The sequence below is a fragment of the Dendropsophus ebraccatus genome, chromosome 2 (genome assembly GCF_027789765.1).
Source record: "Dendropsophus ebraccatus isolate aDenEbr1 chromosome 2, aDenEbr1.pat, whole genome shotgun sequence".
In the NCBI taxonomy this organism is placed as follows: domain Eukaryota; kingdom Metazoa; phylum Chordata; class Amphibia; order Anura; family Hylidae; genus Dendropsophus; species Dendropsophus ebraccatus.
The window spans coordinates 5,759,785-5,785,096 of record NC_091455.1 but is presented as its reverse complement, the minus strand read 5'-3'; the positions used below and the strand labels follow the sequence as shown (position 1 = coordinate 5,785,096).

The window sequence follows — 25,312 nt, the reverse complement described above, 5'->3', positions numbered from 1 at the left end:
GGATGATGGTGGAGCTGGAGGAGGGTGATGGTAGAGCTAGATGAGGGTGTTGGTGAAGCTGGCTGAGGATGATGGTGGAGCTGGATGAGGTGATGGTGGTGCTGGCTGAGGATGATGGTGGAGCTGGATGAGGGTGATGGTGGAGCTGGATGAGGGTGATGGTAGAGCTAGATAAGGGTGCTGGTGGAGCTGGCTGAGGATGATGGTGGAGCTGGCTGAGGGTGATGGTGGAGCTGGCTGAGGGTGATGGTGGAGCTGGCTGAGGGTGCTGGTGGTGCTGGCTGAGGATGATGGTGGTGCTGAATGAGGGTGATGGTGGAGCTGGATGAAGGTGATGGTGGAGCTGGATGAGGGTGATGGTGGAGCTGGATGAGTGTGATGGTGGTGCTGGATGAGTGTGATGGTGGTGCTGGCTGAGGATGATGGTGGTGCTGAATGAGGGTGCTGGTGGAGCTGGCTGAGGATGATGGTGGAGCTGGATGAGGGTGATGGTGGTGCTGGATGAGGATGATGGTGGAGCTGGATAATGGTGATGGTGGAGCTGGATGAGGGTGATGGTGGAGCTGGATGAGGGTGATGGTGGTGCTGGATGAGGGTGATGGTGGTGCTGTCTGAGGGTGATGGTGGAGCTAGATGAGGGTGCTGACTGAGGATGATGGTGGTGCTGGCTGAGGTTGATGGTGGTGCTGGATGAGGGTGATGGTGGTGCTGGATGAGGTTGATGGTGGAGCTGGATAATGGTGATGGTGGAGCTGGATGAGGGTGATGGTGGAGCTGGATGAGGGTGATGGTGGTGCTGGATGAGGGTGATGGTGGTGCTGTCTGAGGGTGATGGTGGAGCTAGATGAGGGTGCTGACTGAGGATGATGGTGGTGCTGGCTGAGGTTGATGGTGGTGCTGGATGAGGGTGATGGTGGTGCTGGATGAGGTTGATGGTGGTGCTGGATGAGGGTGATGGTGGAGCTGGATGAGGGTGATGGTGGAGCTGACTGAGGGTGATGGTGGTGCTAGATGAAGGTGATGGTGGAGCTGGCTGGGGGTTCTGGCTGAGGGTGATGGTGGAGCTGGCTGAGGGTGATGGTGGAGCTGGATGAGGATGATGGTGGTGCTGGATGAGGGTAATGTTAGTGCTGGATGAGGGTGATGGTGGAGCTGGATGAGGGTAATGGTAGTGCTGGATGAGGGTGATGGTGGTGCTGTCTGAGGGTGATGGTGGAGCTGGATGAAGGTGATGGTGGAGCTGGATGAGGGTGATGGTGGAGCTGGATGAGGGTGATGGTGGTGCTGGATGAGGGTGATGGTGGAGCTAGATGAGGGTGATGGTGGACCTGGATGAGGGTGTTGGTGGAGCTTGATGAGGGTGATGGTGGAGCTTGATGAGGGTTATGGTGGAGCTGGATGAGGGTGATGGTGGTGCTGGATGAGGTTGATGGTGGAGCTGGATGAGGGTGATGGTGGAGCTGACTGAGGGTGATGGTGGTGCTAGATGAAGGTGATGGTGGAGCTGACTGAGGGTGATGGTGGTGCTAGATGAAGGTTATGGTGGAGCTGGCTGGGGGTTCTGGCTGAGGGTGATGGTGGAGCTGGCTGAGGGTGCTGGTGGTGCTGGCTGAGGGTGATGGTGGAGCTGGATGAGGATGATGGTGGTGCTGGATGAGGGTAATGTTAGTGCTGGATGAGGGTGATGGTGGAGCTGGATGAGGGTAATGGTGGTGCTGGATGAGGGTGATGGTGGAGCTGGATGAAGGTGATGGTGGAGCTGGCTGAGGGTGATGGTGGTGCTGGATGAGGGTGATGGTGGAGCTGGATGAGGGTGATGGTGGAGCTGACTGAGGGTGATGGTGGAGCTGACTGAGGGTGATGGTGGAGCTGACTGAGGGTGATGATGAAGGTGCTGGTGGTGTTGGATGAAGGTGATGGTGGTGTTGACCCCTCCCTACCCATAGCATAGCTTCATATAGCATAAAGATTCCAGTTCTGTGATATTAAGAGTAGGAGGATGAGGGGTGGTCTATCTGCTGTTATATGATGTGTGTGCAGCCTCAGCTCCTTAGCGCATGTGGCAGGACCTACAGTGTATACCAGCACACCAGGAGTTGTGGAGGATGCCGTAGTGTCCAGAGGCTGGAGACACTACCAGGAGACAGGCCAGTACACCAGGAGACGTGGAGGAGGCCGTAGTGTCCAGAGGCTGGAGGCTACCAGGAGACATGGAGGAGGCCGTAGTGTCCAGAGGCTGGAGGCTACCAGGAGACAGGCCAGTACACCAGGAGATGTGGAGGAGGCCGTAGTGTCCAGAGGCTGGAGGAGCTACCAGGAGACAGGCCAGTACACCAGGAGACATGGAGGAGGCCGTAGTGTCCAGAGGCTGGAGGCTACCAGGAGACAGGCCAGTACACCAGGAGACATGGAGGAGGCTGTAGTGTCCAGAAGCTGGAGGCTACCAGGAGACATGGAGGAGGCCGTAGTGTCCAGAGGCTGGAGACACTACCAGGAGACAGGCCAGTACACCAGGAGACGTGAAGGAGGCCGTAGTGTCCAGAGGCTGGAGGCTACCAGGAGACAGGCCAGTACACCAGGAGACGTGAAGGAGGCCGTAGTATCCAGAGGCTGGAGGCTACCAGGAGACAGGCCAGTACACCAGGAGATGTGGAGGAGGCCGTAGTGTCCAGAGGCTGGAGGAGCTACCAGGAGACAGGCCAGTACACCAGGAGATGTGGAGGAGGCCGTAGTGTCCAGAGGCTGGAGGCTACCAGGAGACAGGCCAGTACACCAGGAGATGTGGAGGAGGCCGTAGTGCCCAGAGGCTGGAGGCTACCAGGAGACAGGCCAGTACACCAGGAGACATGGAGGAGGCCGTAGTGTCCAGAGGCTGGAGGCTACCAGGAGACAGGACAGTACACCAGGAGACATGGAGGAGGCCGTAGTGTCCAGAGGCTGGAGGCTACCAGGAGACAGGCCAGTACACCAGGAGACATGGAGGAGGCCGTAGTGTCCAGAGGCTGGAGGCTACCAGGAGACAGGCCAGTACACCAGGAGACGTGAAGGAGGCCGTAGTGTCTAGAGGCTGGAGGCTACCAGGAGACAGGCCAGTACACCAGGAGACATGGAGGAGGCCGTAGTGTCCAGAAGCTGGAGGAGCTACCAGGAGACAGGCCAGTACACCAGGAGACGTGGAGGAGGCCGTAGTGTCCAGAGGCTGGAGGAGCTACTAGGAGACAGGCCAGTACACCAGGAGACATGGAGGAGGCCGTAGTGTCCAGAGGCTGGAGGCTACTAGGAGACAGGCCAGTACACCAGGAGACATGGAGGAGGCCATAGTGTCCAGAAGCTGGAGGCTACCAGGAGACATGGAGGAGGCCGTAGTGTCCAGAAGCTGGAGGCTACTAGGAGACAGGCCAGTACACCAGGAGACATGGAGGAGGCCATAGGAGGCAACAACCCAGCAGCAGGACCGCTACCTCGGCCTTTGTGTAAGGAGGACCAGGAGGAGCACTGCCAGAGCCCTGCACAATGTCCTCCAGCAGCCACAAATCTTCATGTGTCTGCACAAACGGTTAGATACCGACTCCATGAGGACAGTATGAGGCCTGACGTCCACAGATGGGGGATGTGCTCACAGCCCAACACCGTGCAGGACGCTTGGCATTTACCAGAGAACACCAGGATTGGCAGATTCACCACTGGCGCCCCCTGTGCTCCTCACAGATAAGAGCAGGTTCATACTGAGCACATGTGACAGACGTAACATGGAGAGCGATCTGCCTGCAACGTCCTTCAGCATGAGCGGTCTCGCAGGGGGTCAGTAATGGGGGGGGGGGGGGCGGCATCTCTTTGGGGGGCTGCACAGCCCTCCATATGTTGCCTGAGGTAGCCTGACTGCTATTAGGTAGCGAGACCCTCAGAGCCCTTGTGCAAGACAATGCTAGACCTCATGTGGCTGGAGTGTGTCAGCAGTTCCTACAAGATGGAGGCAGTGAGGCTATGGACTGGCCACCCGTTCTCCAGACCTTAATCCCCTCCCCCTCGAATAGACACAAGATTTACTGGCAAGCCTGGATGGTAGATGGGAGACTAAGAAAAAATAAAAACAACAAAAAAGTTGTTTTCATCCCCCTGCTCCCTGTTGCGGCCTGACACGGTGTCCGGGAGCGGATCTGACACGGTGTCCGGGAGCGGATCTGACACGGTGTCCGGGAGCGGATCTGACACGGTGTCCGGGAGCGGATCTGACACGGTGTCCGGGAGCGGATCTGACACGGTGTCCGGGAGCGGATCTGACACGGTGCCCGGGAGCGGATCTGACACGGTGCCCGGGAGCGGATCTGACACGGTGTCCGGGAGCGGATCTGACACGGTGTCCGGGAGCGGATCTGACACGGTGTCCGGGAGCGGATCTGACACGGTGTCCGGGAGCGGATCTGACACGGTGTCCGGGAGCGGATCTGACACGGTGCCCGGGAGCGGATCTGACACGGTGCCCGGGAGCGGATCTGACACGGTGTCCGGGAGCGGATCTGACACGGTGCCCGGGAGCGGATCTGACACGGTGCCCGGGAGCGGATCTGACACGGTGCCCGGGAGCGGATCTGACACGGTGTCCGGGAGCGGATCTGACACGGTGTCCGGGAGCGGATCTGACACGGTGTCCGGGAGCGGATCTCATATGGAGGCCCGGAGCGGATCTGACACGGTGTCTGGGAGCGGATCTGACACGGTGTCCGGGAGCGGATCTGACACGGTGTCCGGGAGCGGATCTGACACGGTGTCCGGGAGCGGATCTGACACGGTGTCCGGGAGCGGGTCTCACATGGAGGCCCGGAGCGGATCGGACACGGTGGCTGGGAGCTGATCTCACATGGAGGCCCGGAGCGGATCGGACACGGTGGCTGGGAGCGGATCTCATATGCAGGGCCGTCTTAATAAAACTATGGGCCCCTGGGCACAGCTGTGAACTGGGCCCCCTGACCCAAGATCAAGTCCCCGCATCCCCCTCCCCCCTCCCCCCTAACCATCACCTCAAACATTGCTCCCCAGCTAAGTCTTCTTCCTTCAGGAGCTCCGGTGCCCAGCAGCTGCGATGGCTCCTGGATCCTCAGCGGCACGTCCAGGAAGTGACGTCAGTCGCCGAAAGGGACGTCAGGGAAGCGGACGTCCCTGTGCGTGGCACGCCTGCTAGGAATTTAAAAGTCAGTGGTCCATAAGTGTCAGGGCAGTTTCTAGGTCATTTTGACAACAGGGCGAATATTGATAAAAGCGCCCCCCCCCCCCCCCCCCCCCCCCGGTCAGTTCAGCCCTGGGGAAGGAAGGGACGGGTTACTCGGGCTACTAGGAAGAATATAGTAATAATGCTGCTTACTGCTGTACCCTCCATATAGTAATAATGTCTCCTGCTATGTGTTTCCCCATAGTAAAACAGTAAAATGCCTCCACTGCTGCGCCCTATGCCTGTATAGTAATAATGCGCCTGCTGTACCCACCATAGTAAGACCTGCAGTCCCATGGAACACCACAGATAACACAGTAATAACTCTGAGTACAGATAATGTAGTAGATGTCCCCTGCAGTCCTATGTAACACCACAGATAACACAGTGATATCTCTGAGTACAGATAATGTAGTAGTCACCTGCAGTCCTATGTAACAGCACAGATAACACAGTGATATCTCTGAGTACAGATAATGTAGTAGTCACCTGCAGTCCTATGTAACGCCACAGATAACACAGTGATATCTCTCTGAGTACAGAAAATGTAGTAGTCACCTGCAGTCCTACGTAACACCACAGATAACACAGTGATATCTCTGAGTACAGATAATGTAGTAGTCACCTGCAGTCCTATGTAACAGCACAGATAACACAGTGATATCTGAGTACAGTTAATGTAATAGATGTGTCCTGCAGTCCTATGTAACACCACAGTGATATCTCTGAGTACAGATAATATGGTAGATGTCACCTTCAGTCCTATGTAACACCACAGATAACACAGTGATAAATCTGAGTACAGATAATGTAGTAGCTGTCACCTGCAGTCCTATGTAACAGCACAGATAACACAGTGATATCCCTCTGAGTACAGATAATGTAGATGTCACCTGCAGTCCTATGTAACAGCACAGATAACACAGTGATATCTCTGAGTACAGATAATGTAGTAGATGTCACCTGCAGTCCTATGTAACAGCACAGATAACACAGTGATATCCCTCTGAGTACAGATAATGTAGATGTCACCTGCAGTCCTGTGTAACAGCACAGATAACACAGTGATCTCTCTCTGGGTATAGTATAGAAAATGGGGACAGGAGCACAGTATGGGGGACACCCTGCACGACCCCCATAGTAAGAGACCTCCTGCACTGCCTCAACACAAGAAAACAAAACAAACCAATATACTCACCTAATCCTGGCCCCGATCTTCCTCTCTTCTCTTCTCCTTTCTCCTCTCCCGCCTGTCAGCTGCCGCACGGATCCTCCAGCAGGCCCGATGACGTCATCACTGACCTGCTGCAGGATCTGTCTGAGAGAGATGCAGTGAGATCCGCGCAGGGGGAGAGGAGGCTGGCGTCGGCAGCTTACAGGAGATCATCAGTGAGGTCTGGAGGGGAGGCGGAGGGGGCGCCAATTACTTGGTCAGGGCAGGAGCTGGGCCTGGAAATGGCCCTGATAAGTGTTCATGGGGAGAGGGGGGCACAGCGTGGCTCATCAGCTTCCCTGAACATGACATGTCTGCAGAGTACGCGACTGCCACTGGGGCCCCCCATGAGTCATGGGCCCCCGGGCAGCCGCCTACCCTGCCCAATGGGAAAGACGGCCCTGCTCATATGGAGGCCCGGAGCGGATCGGACACGGTGGCTGGGAGCGGATCTCATATGGAGGCCCGGAGCGGATCGGACACGGTGGCTGGGAGCGGATCTCATATGGAGGCCCGGAGCGGATCGGACACGGTGGCTGGGAGCGGATCTCATATGGAGGCCCGGAGCGGATCGGACACGGTGGCTGGGAGCGGATCTCATATGGAGGCCCGGAGCGGATCGGACACGGTGGCTGGGAGCGGATCTCATATGGAGGCTCGGAGCGGAGCGGACACGGTGGCTGGGAGCGGATCTCATATGGAGGCCCGGAGCGGATCGGACACGGTGGCTGGGAGCGGATCTCATATGGAGGCTCGGAGCGGAGCGGACACGGTGGCTGGGAGCGGATCTCATATGGAGGCCCGGAGCGGATCGGACACGGTGGCTGGGAGCGGATCTCATATGGAGGCCCGGAGCGGATCGGACACGGTGGCTGGGAGCGGATCTCATATGGAGGCCCGGAGCGGATCGGACACGGTGGCTGGGAGCGGATCTCATATGGAGGCCCGGAGCGGATCGGACACGGTGGCTGGGAGCGGATCTCATATGGAGGCCCGGAGCGGAGCGGACACGGTGGCTGGGAGCGGATCTCATATGGAGGCCCGGAGCGGATCGGACACGGTGGCTGGGAGCGGATCTCATATGGAGGCCCGGAGCGGATCTGAAACGGTGGCTGGGAGCGGATCTCATATGGAGGCCCGGAGCGGATCGGACACGGTGGCTGGGAGCGGATCTCATATGGAGGCCCGGAGCGGATCGGACACGGTAGCTGGGAGCGGATCTCATATGGAGGCCCAGAGCGGATCTCATATGGAGGCCCGGAGCGGAGCGGACACGGTGGCTGGGAGCGGATCTCATATGGAGGCCCGGAGCGGATCGGACACGGTGGCTGGGAGCGGATCTCATATGGAGGCCCGGAGCGGATCGGACACGGTGGCTGGGAGCGGATCTCATATGGAGGCCCGGAGCGGATCGGACACGGTGGCTGGGAGCGGATCTCTTATGGAGGCCCGGAGTGGATCTCATATGGAGGCTGTCTTTCCAGGTATATTTATGCTTTTGGGCTATTTTTCTGGTGTTTCGCATGGTCGTATTGTTCCTGTGATTTTCCACTGAATTAAATGGGAATATAAAATTTTACATTTTTAAGGCGTTAAGCAGGAAATAACCATCATAAACCAATCCTCAGCAGGGCCGGCCTTAGGGGTGTGCAACCTGTGCAACCATATACAGAGTATCATCCCATCAATCAAAAGGGGGCGCCAGCGCTAAACTCTGACTAATTGTGGTGACCCAGGGGGCGCTAAGGCAGGTGTTTGTGCACCGCTAAGCACTTGTCACAGGGCCTGAGTGGTATATCACCTCCCTGTATCCCAGACGCACCCTTTAAAGGTTGTAGGTGTAGTCCCTGCAGTGCGTAGTAGGGAAGATGAACCACAGAGTCCAGAATAATTTTAACTACTTGAATGCTTTACTGAATAGTTCTTAAAGTGACAGTACAAGGTAACCTTTACACAGGTTTAGAGTGATGGACAGTTGAAGAACTCCCTGAGAGAAAACACTTGTAGTAGTATGACCCCTTAATGGTAGTTGCCCCTCTTTAGGGTTTAGCAGGGTATCATACTGTTGAAAACAAATAGTATAAACTTATGTAAAAATAGTATAAACAAATGATACATTATTCCCCAATAGACTGTCAATGTGCTGGTCTTCAACATAGACAACATCTTGTGACCAAAAAAGAACACAACAGATCTGAGAAACACAATACAGGTGGAGCAGTATTTATTGATGCAGTATGGTGTTGGTTTACTACAGGTGGAGCAGTATTTATTGGTGCAGTGTGGCATTAGTTTACTACCGGTGGAGCAGTATTTATTGGTGCAGTGTGGTGTTGGTTTACTACAGGTGGAGCAGTATTTATTGGTGCAGTATGGTGTTGGTTTACTACCGGTGGAGCAGTATTTATTGGTGCAGTGTGGTGTTGGTTTACTACCGGTGGAGCAGTATTTATTGGTGCAGTGTGGTGTTGGTTTACTACAGGTGGAGCAGTACTGATTTCTGCACTGTGGTGTTGGATTACTAAAGGTGGAGCATTATTGCAGCACCGTGGTTCTGGTTTATCTCTGGTAGAGAAGTATTTATTGCTGATTTTGGGATGTGAGGGAAAGGAGCTAGGTGTGATACAGATGTGAGGGGGAGGGGCTAGATGTGATAGATGTGAGGGGGAGGGGCTAGGTGTAAAAGATGTGAGGGGGAGAGGCTAGGAGTTGAGGGGGAGGGGCTAGGTTTGATATAGATGGGAGGGGCCAGGTGTAATAGATGTGAGGGGGGCTAGGTGTGAAAGATGTGAGGTGGAGGGGCTAGGTGTGATGGATGTAAGGGGGAGGAGCTAGGTGTGATAGATGAGGGGGAGGGGCTAGATGTGATACAGGTGTGAGCGGGAGGGCTAGGTTTGATATAGATGTGAGGGGAGGGGCTAGGTTTGCTATAGATGTGAGGGGGAGGGGCTAGGTGTGATAAAAATGTGAGAAGGAGCTGCTGGGCGGGATATAGAAGTGAAGGGGAGGGGCCAGGGGTGACATAGAGGTGGTGGGAGATTTAATAATCCTCCTTAATTTTTTCTTTCTTTACTGCAGTTGATGATTTAAAAAAAAAAAAAAGACTCAAAAGAAGAAGGAAAATTTTTTTATTTATTTATTTTTGGGTTTTTATTTGATGCAGAAATATCAGTGGAGAACGGCATGTCCTGACCCCAAACCAGAGTATATACAGTGGAGAACAGAGCGGGAGACGCTGAAGAACCAGCCACACAAAGAAGGAGAGATCTGATGTTGTGGAATCTGGCGGCTACCAGCAGACTGTGTTCTCCTTGGTGTCCTCATCGTCTGTAGGGACCGCATCTCCATAAACCTCGACCTCGCACAGTGTCAGGTACTCTGTGCGTCCTGGGATCACAACGCTGATGTACTGACCCTCCATCCCGTTACAGCAGAAAGGCAGGTCAGGAGACGCAACACTGGTTACCTTACCGCATCTGGAGGAGAAACAAGCAAAACCTTAAGACTGGAGAGGAGCGAAGTGGCCGAAACTTCAGGATTGCGTGAGCCCAAACTTTTGGCAAGTTCCCTCATCTCTACTTATGACAGTCAACTGGTAATAACATAAATGAATGAGAAGATACAAGAAAGAACTAAAGACAGAACATTAATTGCTAAAGCTTTGGCCAATAGACTCATTCAGGTTATATCTTATCTTGTTCACCGGGAACCAAACAGGCTTCATGCCAGGCAAATGTACTGCTGATAATATCAGATGGTTGTACTATAACCTGCAGGCTCCGCGTGAGGGGGCGGGGGGCGCACGTGCTGTGCTTTCACTTGACGCTCCCAGAGCCTTTTACAGCGTTGAGTGGGAATAACTCTGGTGCGTACTTACCTGTATGGGTCTTGGCCCCAATTACATTTCATGGATAAAGTTGTTGTGCTCTGAACCATTGGCTCGTCTTCAGGTGGATGGTCTTCTTTCCAAGTCCTTTCCCTTACAATGGGGAACTAGATAGGGGCGTCCCCTATCCCCCTTTCTTTTCGCCCTAGCGATAGAGCCATTGGCCTCTTTGGTTCGAGCCTCAGATGACATAGTTGGGTTCAGACATGGTGACATGGAGGACCGTATAGCGTTATATGCTGATGACTTGTTGCTGTTTTTGGGAGATGTTCATCGCTTTGTCACATGTCATGAACCTTATAGTGACTTCTGGAAAATGCTCCGGCTTATTAGTCAACTGGGATAAATCTGCGCTCCTACCCTTAGATCCCCTGCCCGGCCAGTTACAAGTGGGTGATGTTTCCGTCCCTATTGTGTCCCAATTTAGGTATATGGGCATCCACATAGTCTCAGATGTTTCTAAATATCTTTCTCTTAATTTGTTTCCACAATTAACAAAATCTGCGCAGAAAGTAAAACTTTGGCGAAAACTCCCTCTTTCAGTGGCGGGTAGAGCCAACTCGATCAAGTTGATTTTGATTCCGCAACTCCTTTATATTTTCCATAATGCGCCAGTCTGGGTGCCCATGGTACATTTTAAGCGTATACAGTCCCTATTTAGAGAACTTATATGAGATGGAAGGACACCTAGAATTAGGCTGGACACATTGCAACGGGGAAAAGACAGAGCCGGCCTTGCCGGCCCTAACCCATATTTATATTATCTTGCTGCGCAATTTCAGCAGCTTCGGGGTTGGGGTGGATCGGAATACATGGCTCCTACGGGGCTACTACTTCAGCAACACTCCGGAGGCAGGGCTCCGGTATATCTGACTAGGCCCCCAGTCTTATTGCCCATGCTGTGAAAACACTTTTTGTGTTTGTAAAAAATCTTTTTTCAATAAAAAAAATCTGATAAAAAAAAAAAAGACAGAACATTGGAGAAGAACACAAGATAGGACATTGTAGAGGAAAAGAAGAGGAGACATAGTGGAGGAACATGAGACAGGATATTGTGGAGGAACACAAGACGGGACATTGTGGAGGAACACAAGACGGGACATTGTGGAGGAACACGAGACGGGACATTGTGGAGGAACACAAGATGGGACATTGTGGAGGAACACGAGACGGGACATTGTGGAGGAACGCGAGACAGGACAATGTGGAGGAACACGAGACGGGACATTGTGGAGGAACATACGATGGGACATTGTGGAGGAACACGAGATGGGACGTTGTGGAGGAACACGAGACGGGACATTGTGGAGGAACACGAGACGGGACAATGTGGAGGAACACAAGACGGGACATTGTGGAGGAACATTAGATGGGACATTGTGGAGGAACACGAGACGGGACATTGTTGAGGAACACAAGACGGGACATTGTGGAGGAACATACGATGGGACATTGTGGAGGAACACGAGACGGGACATTGTGGAGGAACACGAGACGGAACATTGTGGAGGAACACGAGACGGGACATTGTGGAGGAACACGAGACGGGACAATGTGGAGGAACACGAGACGGGACATTGTGGAGGAACACGAGACGGGACATTGTGGAGGAACACAAGACGGGACAATGTGCAGGAACACAAGACGGGACAATGTGCAGGAACACAAGACGGGACAATGTGCAGGAACACAAGACGGGACATTGTGGAGGAACATACGATGGGACATTGTGGAGGAAAATACGATGGGACATTGTGGAGGAACAAGAGACAGGACATTGTGGAGGAACATACGATGGGATATTGTGGAGAAAAATAACAGCACATTCTGGTATCTCGGAAGTCAGGATATGGCAGCTAGTAGGAACTTACACTGGGTTGTTGTTGTTGGGGTCGTTCCCTATTCGGACCTCAGCTCCCATCAGCCTCTCCTTACAGCAATCCTCCCGATTTTTCAGGACCACGTTTGATATCTTGGAGGGCTTTTTCAGGTTCAGTTTCCACCAAGCATTCAGTACTGCATTGCTGTGAGTGCAGGAGCCCTTGAAGTAATTTCCATCTTTGTTCCCATCTATGGCGTATTTGGCGTACCCCATTACTGCATGTTGATAGTCAGATTGCTGGGAGGCTTCTCCATCTCTCGCTATATTCGTGGCTGTAATAATAATAGAAGAGCTGTCAGTTTAAGCGACTCTATAGCCACAATCTGACCCCCCCCCACCCCCCAAGATCTGTTCTGTAGTCCGTTCTCTCCGCCCCTCCTCCTCGCCCTCTTCACCATTAGGAATGCCCCTGGCCAGGATTTCTTCTTTTCATCTCTTCTCTGAGCACAGCACAGATGTAGGATTGTTAAGGTACATGTGCAGTGTTCAGACAAGTCATGATTGGGAGAAATCCTGCCTGGGGCATTCCTAATGGTGAAGTGGATGGGGAGGAGAGACGGAGGAGCAATGCAGGCGTAGGGCACAGACACTCTAAGCCACATCACACAGAGCTGCAAGTTTAAAAGTTATTTTCAGCACAATAACTGCGTCACCTGCCGAACGGACCCCAGGATAGAAGGTACAAGTGGTTGGGGTGGGGGTGTGTGGTGGGGGGTCAGATTGTGGGTACGGAGTCACTTTAATCCCTCCATTTCTCCCCAATAAGTGTCAGGCATGTGGACAGGAGGATATGCTGGGCAGACCTTCCGCACCTTCTGGGGGTAGCTGCCCTTCAGGACAATGCTTGTGCTCCATTATACAACTGCTGCAGAGATCTGTAAGAATGTTCACTCAGCCGAGTTCTGGGTGTTCAGACTCTGACTAATCTCCCGAAGCAGCAGGGAGAAGCTTGTGGCTCGGGACTTCTCTCTCCACTCCATGAGATGCTCCCATAGGCTTCCATTAGGAGTCTCCGTCACATGTACAGATCAGGGCAGACGATCGCTTGGTGTACACTTCTCCTCGCCGGTTCTCACCATCAATGGATCCAAACTGATCAAAACCTTGGACAAAAGTTTTTTTTTAAAGTGACGGCGCCCATTTAGGACCAGATCTAGGGGGCAATGATGCTTATTTGTGTTCTTCTTTCCACCAGAACGATCACCGTATGGCATTCACCTCCGCCCTTAGTGTTTGCTATCATACACAATCCGCTCCTTCACAGAGGAATCCCTTTATGTCTCCAGTCTATCTGTATACACACCATAGAGCGGGGGCGGCTGCACAGTAATCCTCCTCACACTCCGTATCACCACAACTCCATGCATGAAGGTGCGGCGGGCGGGGAGCCTTCTGTATACACAGCTCGCACGAATAACCCCCAACAGATACAACATGGACATATCACTGTGTATAATATAGACAGAATATAATACACAACAGCATAACCAGCAACACCGGGTACAACAATGACACATCAGCATTTATAAAAGCCTGGATTGTTGTATTATTAGTCATGAGGCAGCTAGTATATAGTAGTGTGTATATATATAATTTCTGGAACAGTTTTTTTCCGGTTGGGTCATGTGATCTCATGGTGACCCCCTTAGAAAGGTCATGTGCTTTTGTGCTCTCAGTGGGGTCACCATCTCAGACCCTCCTGTATGATGAAGCCTCATGGACTATCCCACTTAGGGAAGATAGAAAACCCCATTAGAGTTACTGACTATATGGCTGTTATAACGGACCTGATGACGGGTTGGACTCCCTGACTCTCTTGGTTTAGTTAGAGGAGATTTATTCCTCTGTCCTCTCAACAGGTAGAGATGGTGCTGGTTCTAGCTGACCATGTGATCCTGTACTGATGCATCATGGGATTGATAGATTATTAAAGGAGAGAATGCAGCAATGAAGAATCTGGATGCAGCAGAGCTGGGATGACACAGATGACACTGCTGACCTAGTGACTTCTCTGGAGCTAAAGTTCCCAGCTTAGTTATCTAAGATATCCCAGGTTACAATAAGCGGGTGTAGAGCTTGTTACATATTTATCATTCTCACCTCCAGGTTGGGGGCCACATTCTAAAGCCAAAGCCAGAGCCAAAGATCCGAGCACAACCAGAGACGACAGGAGATTCATCCTAGAGGAAGAAGAAGAGAAGCAACAGAGTTACTTCATGTGTGAGAGCAGCGTCCTGGTACCCGGTCCCAGCTGCTGTGCTGTAATGTTGTTGTGTGGCTGAGGAATCTCTCAGTCCCTACTCAGTCCTTAAAGCGTAGCTGTCATTTCAGGGTCATTTTTCTGAAAACAATAAATATCTATAGTACAAGCGATTTTCAGAAACTCTGTAATAGGTTTTATTTACCAAAAGAGTTTTCCTGGACTGAAAAAGCAATCTCCCAGCCTCCCCCCTCACATCAGAAGAAGAAGGATTTCTGTGTCCATTATTCTCTATGGAGAGGGGAGGGGCTGAGAGGAGTGAGTGAGCACGGAGCAGTCCTGCACAGCACAACACCCTGCAATTTTCTCTAAGCAAGTTCTTAGATAAGCACTGACCTTTCTGACCCCTGAATCCAGCGTTTTAGGTGCCCAGACAGTCTACAAACAGCTGACCTTCATGTCACCTTTTCCTGCCCCTCCCCCTCCATAGGATATAATAGAGACAGAAGTCGGGGGGGGGGGGGGGGGGCTGGGAAATTGCTTTTTGACTACAGAAAGAGGCTTTTTTTGCCTAATCAAACCAATTATAGTGTTTCTTAAAATCGCTTATACTACTGATTTCTGCCAAAAAAAAAAAAAGAAAAAAGACAGTTACACTTTAATCCTTAGAGGACGGAGCCAATTTCAATTTTTGCGTTTTCGTTTTTCCCTCCTTGTGCTTAAAAGGCCATAGCACTTGCATTTTTCCACCTAAAGACACATTTCTTTTATTTGGGGGGACCGTGTTTTTACGCCATTCCCCCTGGGGTAAAACTGACTGTCAGGTGTCATTTTTTGCGCCATGATGTGATCTTTCTATCGGTACCTTGATTGCGCATATACGGCTTTTTGATCGCTTTTTATTACAATTTTTCTGGATTTGATGCGACCAAAAATGTGCAATTTTGCTCTTTGGGATTTTCTTGCGCTGACGCCGTTTACCGTGCGAGATCAGGAATGTGATTTATTAATAGTTCGGGCGATTACGCACGCGGCGATAGCAAACATGTTTGTTTATTTATTTGTTTATTTTTATTTATAACCTAGAAAAAGGGGGGTGATTCAGACTTTTATTATACTACTACCACTTATATAAACCAAAGAAAAAACAAAATTGAGTAATGTAGCAAATATTATTTATTTAAGTACTCTTAAAATACAGAAAGAAAAAATAAATCAACACTATAAAAACAGGGTGGCAATCCCCCGGACGAAGGACACAAAACGCGCGTCGGGGTGGTGGCGTCCTGGAGAGTGAGCGGATTTTTGTGACACATTGGTAATATGAGCGATTCCTGTATGGGGTGGGAAGGGTGTTTTTATTTGATATAGGGGTTTGCTCCCCATGTAATACAATCCTTTGCACATAGCACTTCATACCCGGTCCCAGTGTTCTTTTTATGAGTTGCTCCCAGTTATTTATGTATTTGTGATATCTCTCCAGGATTGCCACCCTGTTTTTATAGTGTTGATTTATTTTTTCTTTCTGTATTTTAAGAGTACTTAAATAAATAATATTTGCTACATTACTCAATTTTGTTTTTTCTTTGGTTTATGTTTGGGCTATATTGAGGTAGCTTTACGACTCAGGCCAATACCCACTTATTGACATTTGATACTAAGTAGTTGTTATATGTAACAGTGGTGGCCCTTTGTTTATGCTGTTTTTTGGCTAAATACTACCACTTATACTAGAAGCCCCCCTGGGATTAGGGTTATTCCCCCCTGGGGTTAGGGTTATCCCCCCCCCCTGGGGTTAGGGTTATTCCCCCCCTGGGATTAGGGTTATTCCCCCCTGGGGTTAGGGTTATCCCCCCCCCCCTGGGGTTAGGGTTATTCCCCCCCTGGGGTTAGGGTTATTCCCCCCCTGGGGTTAGGGTTATTCCTCCTGGGGTTAGGGCTATTCCCCCCCCCCTGGGGTTAGGGTTATTCTCTCTGGGGTTCGGGCTATTCCCCCCCCCCTGGGGTTAGGGTTATTCCCCCCCTGGGGTTAGAGTTATTCCCTCTGGGGTTAGGGCTATTCCCCCCCTGGGCTTAGGGTTATTCCCCCCCTGGGGTTAGGGTTATTCTCTCTGGGGTTAGGGCTATTTCCCCCCCCCCCCCTGGGTTTAGGGTTATTCTCTCTGGGGTTCGGGCTATTCCCCCCCCCCCCCCCTGGGGTTATTCCCCCCCTGGGGTTAGGGTTATTCCCCCTGGAGGACTTCTAGTATAAGTGCACTGATCTCTCATTCAGATCTGTGCTGCATCTGGAAGCAATCAAGTGCCGAGTCGGGATCAGCGCCATTACGGCGCTGACCCCGGAAGGGGTAAGATGTGTGGATCGCTCCTCCAGGACAACGTCCTCCCCACTAGACACCAGGGAACGGCTGCATTCGGTAATCAGATGCAGCTGTCAACTTTGACAGCTGCATCCGATTACTGTATTAGCGGGCACGGCCACGGTCCCAGCCTACGAGCTCTGAACGCGGTGAGGCGCCCCTGAATGTACGGGTACGTCCAGGGTCGCCTAACGGTTAAGGATAACGCCGCCGCTATACATTATACACTGCTATACATTATATACTACTATACATTATATACTGCTATACATTATATACTGCTATACATTATACACTACTATACATTATATACTACTATACATTATACACTGCTATACATTATATACTACTATACATTATACACTACTATACATTATACACTGCTATACATTATATACTACTATACATTATACACTGCTATACATTATATACTACTATACATTATATACTACTATACATTATACACCGCTATACATTATACACTACTATACATTATACACTACTATACATTATATACTACTATACATTATACACTACTATACGTTATACACTACTATACATTATACACTACTATACATTATACACTGCTATACATTATACACTGCTATACATTATATACTACTATACATTATATACTACTATACATTATACACCGCTATACATTATACACTACTATACATTATACACTACTATACATTATATACTACTATACATTATACACTACTATACGTTATACACTACTATACATTATACACTACTATACATTATACACTGCTATACATTATACACTGCTATACATTATATACTACTATACATTATATACTACTATACATTATACACTACTATACATTATACACTGCTATACATTATACACTGCTATACATTATACACTACTATACATTATACACTACTATACATTATATACTACTATACGTTATACACTGCTATACATTATACACTGCTATACATTATACACCGCTATATATTATACACTACTATACTTTATATACTACTATACATTATACACTACTATACATTATATACTACTATACATTATACACTACTATACATTATACGCTGCTATACGTTATATACTACTATACATTATACAGCTACTATATATTATACACTACTATACATTATACACTACTATACATTATACACTACTATACATTATATACTACTATACGTTATACACTGCTATACATTATACACTGCTATACATTATACACCGCTATATATTATACACTACTATACTTTATATACTACTATACATTATACACTACTATACATTATATACTACTATACATTATACACCGCTATACATTATATACTACTATACATTATACACTACTATACATTATACGCTGCTATACGTTATATACTACTATACATTATACAGCTACTATATATTATACACTACTATACATTATACACTACTATACATTATACACTACTATACATTATATACTACTATACGTTATACACTGCTATACATTATACACTGCTATACATTATACACCGCTATATATTATACACTACTATACTTTATATACTACTATACATTATACACTGCTATATATTATACACTGCTATACATTATACAGCTACTATACATTATACACTACTATACATTATATACTACTATACATTATACACTACTATACATTATACGCTACTATTTATTATACATCTACTACACAGTCAAGTTTTGAGAATGACACAAATCTTATATTTTCCCATGATCCTCTGCCCTCTGGTTTTTATGTGTGTTTGTCTGATGTTTTTATCACATACGTAAATATAATTGCAATCATATTATGAGTAACAGAAGTTTATACTGACAGGTAGATGAGTTACTGCAGCAAGTCAGTATTTGCAGTGTTGCGGCTTCTTCAGGACCTCTGCAATTCTCCCCGGCTGCTTTCATACAACTTCTGGACCAAATCCTGACTGATAGCCGTCCATTCTTGCACAATCAATGCTTGCATTTTGTCATAATTTGTTGGTTTTTGTTTGTCCACCCGTCTCTTGATGATTGACCACAAGTTCTCAATGGGATTAAGATCTGGGGAGTTTCCAGGCCATGGACCCAAAATCTCTATGTTTTGTTCCCTGAGCCATTTAGTTATCACCTTTGCTTTATGGCCAGGTGCTCCATCATGCTGGAAAAGGCATTGTTGGTGGCCAAACTGCTCTTGGACGGTTGGGAGAAGTTGCTCTTGGAGGACATTCTGGTCCCATTCTTTATTCATGGCCGTGTTTTTAGGCTGTGAGACTGTGAGAGCCGATTCCCTGGCTGAGAAGCAACCCCACACATGAATGGTTTCAGGATGCCGGTTACAGTTGGCATGAGACAAGACTGGTGGTAGCGCTCACCTCGTCTTCTCCCAATAAGCTGTTTTCCAGATGTCCCAAACAATCGGAAAGGGGATTCATCAGAGACAATGACTTTCCCCCAGTCCTCAGCAGTCCGCTCCCTGGACCTTTCCCCCAGTCCTCAGCAGTCCACTCCCTGCACCTTTCCCCCAGTCCTCAGCAGTCCACTCCCTGGACCTTTCCTCCAGTCCTCAGCAGTCCACTCCCTGGACCTTTCCCCCAGTCCTCAGCAGTCCACTCCCTGCACCTTTCCCCCAGTCCTCAGCAGTCCGCTCCCTGGACCTTTCCCCCAGTCCTCAGCAGTCCGCTCCCTGGACCTTTCCCCCAGTCCTCAGCAGTCCGCTCCCTGGACCTTTCCCCCAGTCCTCAGCAGTCCACTCCCTGGACCTTTCCCCCAGTCCTCTGCAGTCCGCTCCCTGGACCTTTCCCGCACTCCTCAGCAGTCCACTCCCTGGACCTTTCCCCCAGTCCTCAGCAGTCCACTCCCTGGACCTTTCCCCCAGTGCTCAGCAGTCCACTCCATGGACCTTTCCCCCAGTCCTCAGCAGTCCACTCCCTGGACCTTTCCCCCAGTCTTCAGCAGTCCTCTCCCTGGACCTTTCCCCCAGTCCTCAGCAGTCCGCTCCCTGGACCTTTCCCCCAGTCCCCAGCAGTCCACTCCCTGGACCTTTCCCCCAGTCCTCAGCAGTCCACTCCCTGGACCTTTCCCCCAGTCCTCAGCAGTCCGCTCCCTGGACCTTTTGCAGAATATCAGTCTGTCCCTGATGTTTTTCTGGAGAGAAGTGGCTTCTTTGCTGCCCTCCATGAGACCAGGCCTTGCTCCAAGAGTCTCCGCCTCACAGTACACAGTGCAGATGCCCTCACACCTGCCTGCTGCCATTCCTGAGCGAGCTCTGCACTGCTGGTAGCCCCATCCCACAGCTGACCACACTTATAAGAGACGGTCCTGGCGCTTGCTGGTCCTTGGGCGCCCTGGAGCCTTTTTGGCAACAATGGAACCTCTCTCCTTGAAGTTCTTGATGATGCGATAGATTGTTGACTGAGGTGCAATCTTTCTAGCTGCGATACTCTTCCTTGTTAGGCCATTTTTGTGCAGTGCAATGATGACTGCACGTGTTTCTTAAGAGATGACCATGGTTAACAGAAGAGAAACAATGATGCCAAGCACCAGCCTCCTTTTAAAGTGTCCAGTGGTGTCATTCTTACTTAATCATGACAGATTGATCTCCAGCCCAGTCCTCATCAACACCCACACCTGTGATAATGGAGCAATCACTGAAACAATGTTAGCTGGTCCTGGTAAGGCAGGGCTGCAATGATGTTGAAATGTGTTTTGGGGGATAAAGTTCATTTTCTCTGCAAATATTGACTTTGCAAGTAATTGCTGTTAAGCTGATCCCTCTGTATAACATTCTGGACTATATGCAAGTTGTTATTTTAAAAACTGAAGCAGTAGACTTTGTAAAAATTAATATTTGTATCATTCTCAAATTTTTTGGCCATGACTGTACATTATATACAGCTACTATACATTATACACTGCTATACATTATACACTGCTCTGTGTGTGTTCTTATCTATGTGCGGCTTGTATCCACCTGTTCAGCCTATACATGGACTGCAGTGGTAAGGAGAGATAGTGTAATATTCACCCTGCATCTACAATACCCCCCCCCCATAGTCAGCGACTAGTCCCTGTAGTGTTCTCCTATACAGGATCGGGCTCACCTGAGAAGGTTCCTGCAGCCGCCGTGCTGGATGGTTATACCTTAGAGTGTGCGGGTACCTATATGAGATGATGGGCGGTGGGGTGTAATATGTGGTGTCCCACCTCCCCGCACAGCAGGACAATAGCCTTCACCTCCCACCTAAATAAATGCCATCGCTACACGTTCCTTTAGACAGGACCGACAGCTTTTAAAGCAAACACCAAGATAGAGAAGCCGACTGAGGGCTCTGAGCGGTATACAAACACTGAATATATCAGCTATATACAGGTGTACACATTACTGCCATATACAGGTATATACATTACTGCCATATACAGGTGTACACATTACTGCCATATACAGGTGTACACATTACTGCCATATACAGGTATATACATTACTGCCATATACAGGTATATATATATTACAGCCATATACAGGTATACACATTACTGCCATATACAGGTATACACATTGCTGCCATATACAGGTGTACACATTACTGCCATATACAGGTGTACACATTACTGCCATATACAGGTATATACATTACTGCCATATACAGGTGTATATATATTACTGCCATATACAGGTGTACACATTACTGCCATATACAGGTGTACACATTACTGCCATATACAGGTATATACATTACTGCCATATACAGGTGTACACATTACTGCCATATACAGGTATACACATTACTGCCATATACAGGTGTACACATTACTGCCATATACAGGTATATACATTACTGCCATATACAGGTATACACATTACTGCCATATACAGGTATATACATTACTGCCATATACAGGTATACACATTACTGCCATATACAGGTATATATAATACTGCCATATACAGGTGTACACATTACTGCCATATACAGGTATATATAATACTGCCATATACAGGTGTACACATTACTGCCATATACAGGTGTACACATTACTGCCATATACAGGTATACACATTACTGCCATATACAGGTATACACATTACTGCTATATACAGGTATACACATTACTGCCATATACAGGTGTACACATTACTGCCATATACAGGTATATATATTGCTGCCATATACAGGTATATATATTGCTGCCATATACAGGTATATATATATTACAGCCATATACAGGTATACACATTACTGCCATATACAGGTATATACATTACTGCCATATACAGGTATACACATTACTGCCATATACAGGTATATATAATACTGCCATATACAGGTGTACACATTACTGCCATATACAGGTGTACACATTACTGCCATATACAGGTGTACACATTACTGCCATATACAGGTGTACACATTACTGCCATATACAGGTATACACATTACTGCCATATACAGGTATACACATTACTGCCATATACAGGTGTACACATTACTGCCATATACAGGTGTACACATTACTGCCATATACAGGTATATATATATTACAGCCATATACAGGTATATATATTACTGCCATATACAGGTATAGGCTGGGTTCACACTACGTATATTTCAGTCAGTATTGTGGTCCTCATATTGCAACCAAAACCAGGAGTGGATTAAAAACACAGAAAGGCTCTGTTCACATAATGGTGTAATTGAGTGGATGGCCGTCATATAATGGCAAATATTTGCTGTTATTTTAGAACAATGGCTGTTATATTGAAATAATGGCCGTTATTTACTGTTATATGACGGCCATCCACTCAATTTCAACATTGTGTGATCAGATCCTTTCTGTGTTTTCAATCCACTCCTGGTTTTGGTTGCAATACTGACTGAAATATACTGACATAAATATACGTAGTGTGAACGCAGCCATACACATTACTGCCATATACAGGTATATATATTACTGCCATATACAGGTATACACATTACTGCCATATACAGGTATATATATTACTGCCATATACAGGTATACACATTACTGCCATATACAGGTATATATATTACTGCCATATACAGGTATACACATTACTGCCATATACAGGTATATATATTACTGCCATATACAGGTGTACACATTACTGCCATATACAGGTGTACACATTACTGCCATATACAGGTATACACATTACTGCCATATACAGGTATACACATTACTGCCATATACAGGTATACATATTGCTGCCATATACAGGTATACACATTACTGCCATATACAGGTGTACACATTACTGCCATATACAGGTGTACACATTACTGCCATATACAGGTGTACACATTACTGCCATATACAGGTGTACACATTACTGCCATATACAGGTATATATATATTACTGCCATATACAGGTGTACACATTACTGCCATATACAGGTATATATATATTACTGCCATATACAGGTGTACACATTACTGCCATGTACAGGTATATATATATATTACTGCCATATACAGGTGTATGGTTTACAGCAGTGGAGTCAATGGCTGCACGTCTTATCTAAGTGCAGCAAGTAATAGATCAGTGACACAAATGTTCTGCCCCCTACTCCTATTATAGAGTCTCTGTGTGTTCCTAGGTGATGCAGCTTCAGCCTGTATCCTTCGGATAGGTTTCTCCTGTCAGGCTTTACAAGCAGAATGAAGGAGGAACCAGTGTAAGGCTATGTTCACACTATGGGGGAGATTTATCAAAGGGTGTAAAATTTAGACTGGTGCAAACTGCCCACAGCAACCAATCACAGCTCCTCTTTCCTTTCAGCACTGCCTAAAGCTGAGCTGTGATTGGTTGCTGTGGGTAGTTTGCACCAGTCTAAATTTTACACCCTTTGATAAATCTCCCCCTATGTATCTGTGCGGCTGTATTGCGGGCTGTAAATCATCGGCCGTATTTTTCCGGTTCATGCGTACGCTGGAAAGTATACGATATACGGCTGCACAGTGCACACTATGTATGAGCCTACGGCCCGATCGTAAACGGACCCGTAAAAAGTGAACAAGACCATTGTTTGCGGCTGGAAATGTGCAAATTCACGGCCGTGGATTGACAGGCGGTCCGTACGGAGTACTTCAAAAATAGCCGGCAATAATGCCGAATGCCGATGCCTCTAATAGTTAATCTATTAAATTAATAAAACACATTTTCATTGTAATAAAGTCCCTTTCGTTGTTCAATAATTTAATTCTATGAATCCATCATTGTGCAATTAAATATACTGTTAAAATAAATATATATATAAATAAATGTATATTTATATATATATTTATTTTTTTACAGTATATTTAATTGCACAATGATGGATTCGTTAGAATTAAATAATTGAACAACGAAACTGATTTTATTACAACGAAAATGTGTTTTATTAATTAAATATTAATTAGTACAGGAAGCTCCATAAGCCGTTAATTCATATTCCCGGCAATAGAGCATTCTGTACTAATCATCACTTTACTTTAATGAAAACATCAAATGTTTCTTCTAATTATGTTATCACAATAGCATTATTAGAAGAAACATTTAGAATTATATGTGCGCTCAGCTGATTGGCTGATCGGCTCAGCGCACATATAAAGAACCGGTCCGCAGTACAGTGACTTCATTGTGCTGCGGACCAGCGAAGAGGACACATCGGGGTGAGTATAGAGCTCTCCCCACGCCCTCCCCAGCACTGCACCCCTCCCAGAAAGGAAGGGGGGTTACTTAACCCCTTCCTTGCTGGGATGGGTGCAGTCTGACATCAGTCTGGCCCCCAAGGGGTTAAGGGGGATACAATACATCCTCCCTTAACCCCTTGGGGGCCAGACTGTAAGCAGCGATCTGTAAAGATGCTGCATACTGTAAGGAGCACAACACCGCTCACAATGATGGGTGTTGTGCTCCTGTTTGTGTGTTTTTTGTGTGTTTCTCCCTTTTTGTTTTTCAGATATCGGTATCCTGTGGATTACGTCGGATTCCGTGGACTACGTCGATGACCAGCGGTTGTTTTGTGTTTTTTTTTTTTTTATAAAATGGTCAATGAGGGGTGTGGGGGTGTTTTTATTTGAATAAAAAAATTTTTTCCACTTGTGTCTTGTCTTTATTTCTTTACTTTATAGACTTAGTAGTGGAAGCCGTCTAATAGACGGAATCCATTACTAAGTTGGGGCCTAGTGTTAGCCGGTATAAAATGGCTAACACTAAAACCCCCCATTATTACCCCAGTACCCAATGCCACCAGGGGTACTGGGAAGAGCCGGATGCCAGTGGTCCCGGAGCATCAAAATTGGCGCTCCTGGACTGGGGCGGCAGCAGGCTGGTAAGATTTAGGCTGGGGAGGGCCTAAAACAATGGCTCTTCCCACCCTGGTGTTACCAGGCTGCTGTCGCTTGGTTTTTAACCCGGCTGGTTATAAAAATAGGGGGAACCCTACTCTTTTTTTAAAATTATTTATTTATTTAAAAAAAAGCGCATAGGGTCCCCCCTATTTTTATAACCAGCCGGGTTAAAAACCAATCGACAGCAGCCTGGTAACACCAGGGTGGGA

General features: G+C 48.0%; 1 protein-coding gene across 1 annotated transcript in view; it reads right to left on the bottom strand.

Annotated features, from left to right (window-relative positions):
- LOC138782896 (uncharacterized) overlaps positions 1–25,312 on the bottom strand; it is a 128,853-nt gene that overhangs the window by 5,800 nt on the left and 97,741 nt on the right. Inside the window, exons 13-19 of the mRNA XM_069956838.1 lie at positions 14,288–14,367; positions 12,177–12,459; positions 9,721–9,895; positions 6,798–7,843; positions 6,405–6,524; positions 4,139–4,848; positions 648–1,284 (exon numbers count right to left, since the gene is read on the bottom strand). Of these exons, the coding sequence (XP_069812939.1) occupies positions 648–1,284; positions 4,139–4,848; positions 6,405–6,524; positions 6,798–7,843; positions 9,721–9,895; positions 12,177–12,459; positions 14,288–14,367 (3,051 nt within the window). The remainder of the gene's footprint in view (positions 1–647; positions 1,285–4,138; positions 4,849–6,404; positions 6,525–6,797; positions 7,844–9,720; positions 9,896–12,176; positions 12,460–14,287; positions 14,368–25,312) is intronic.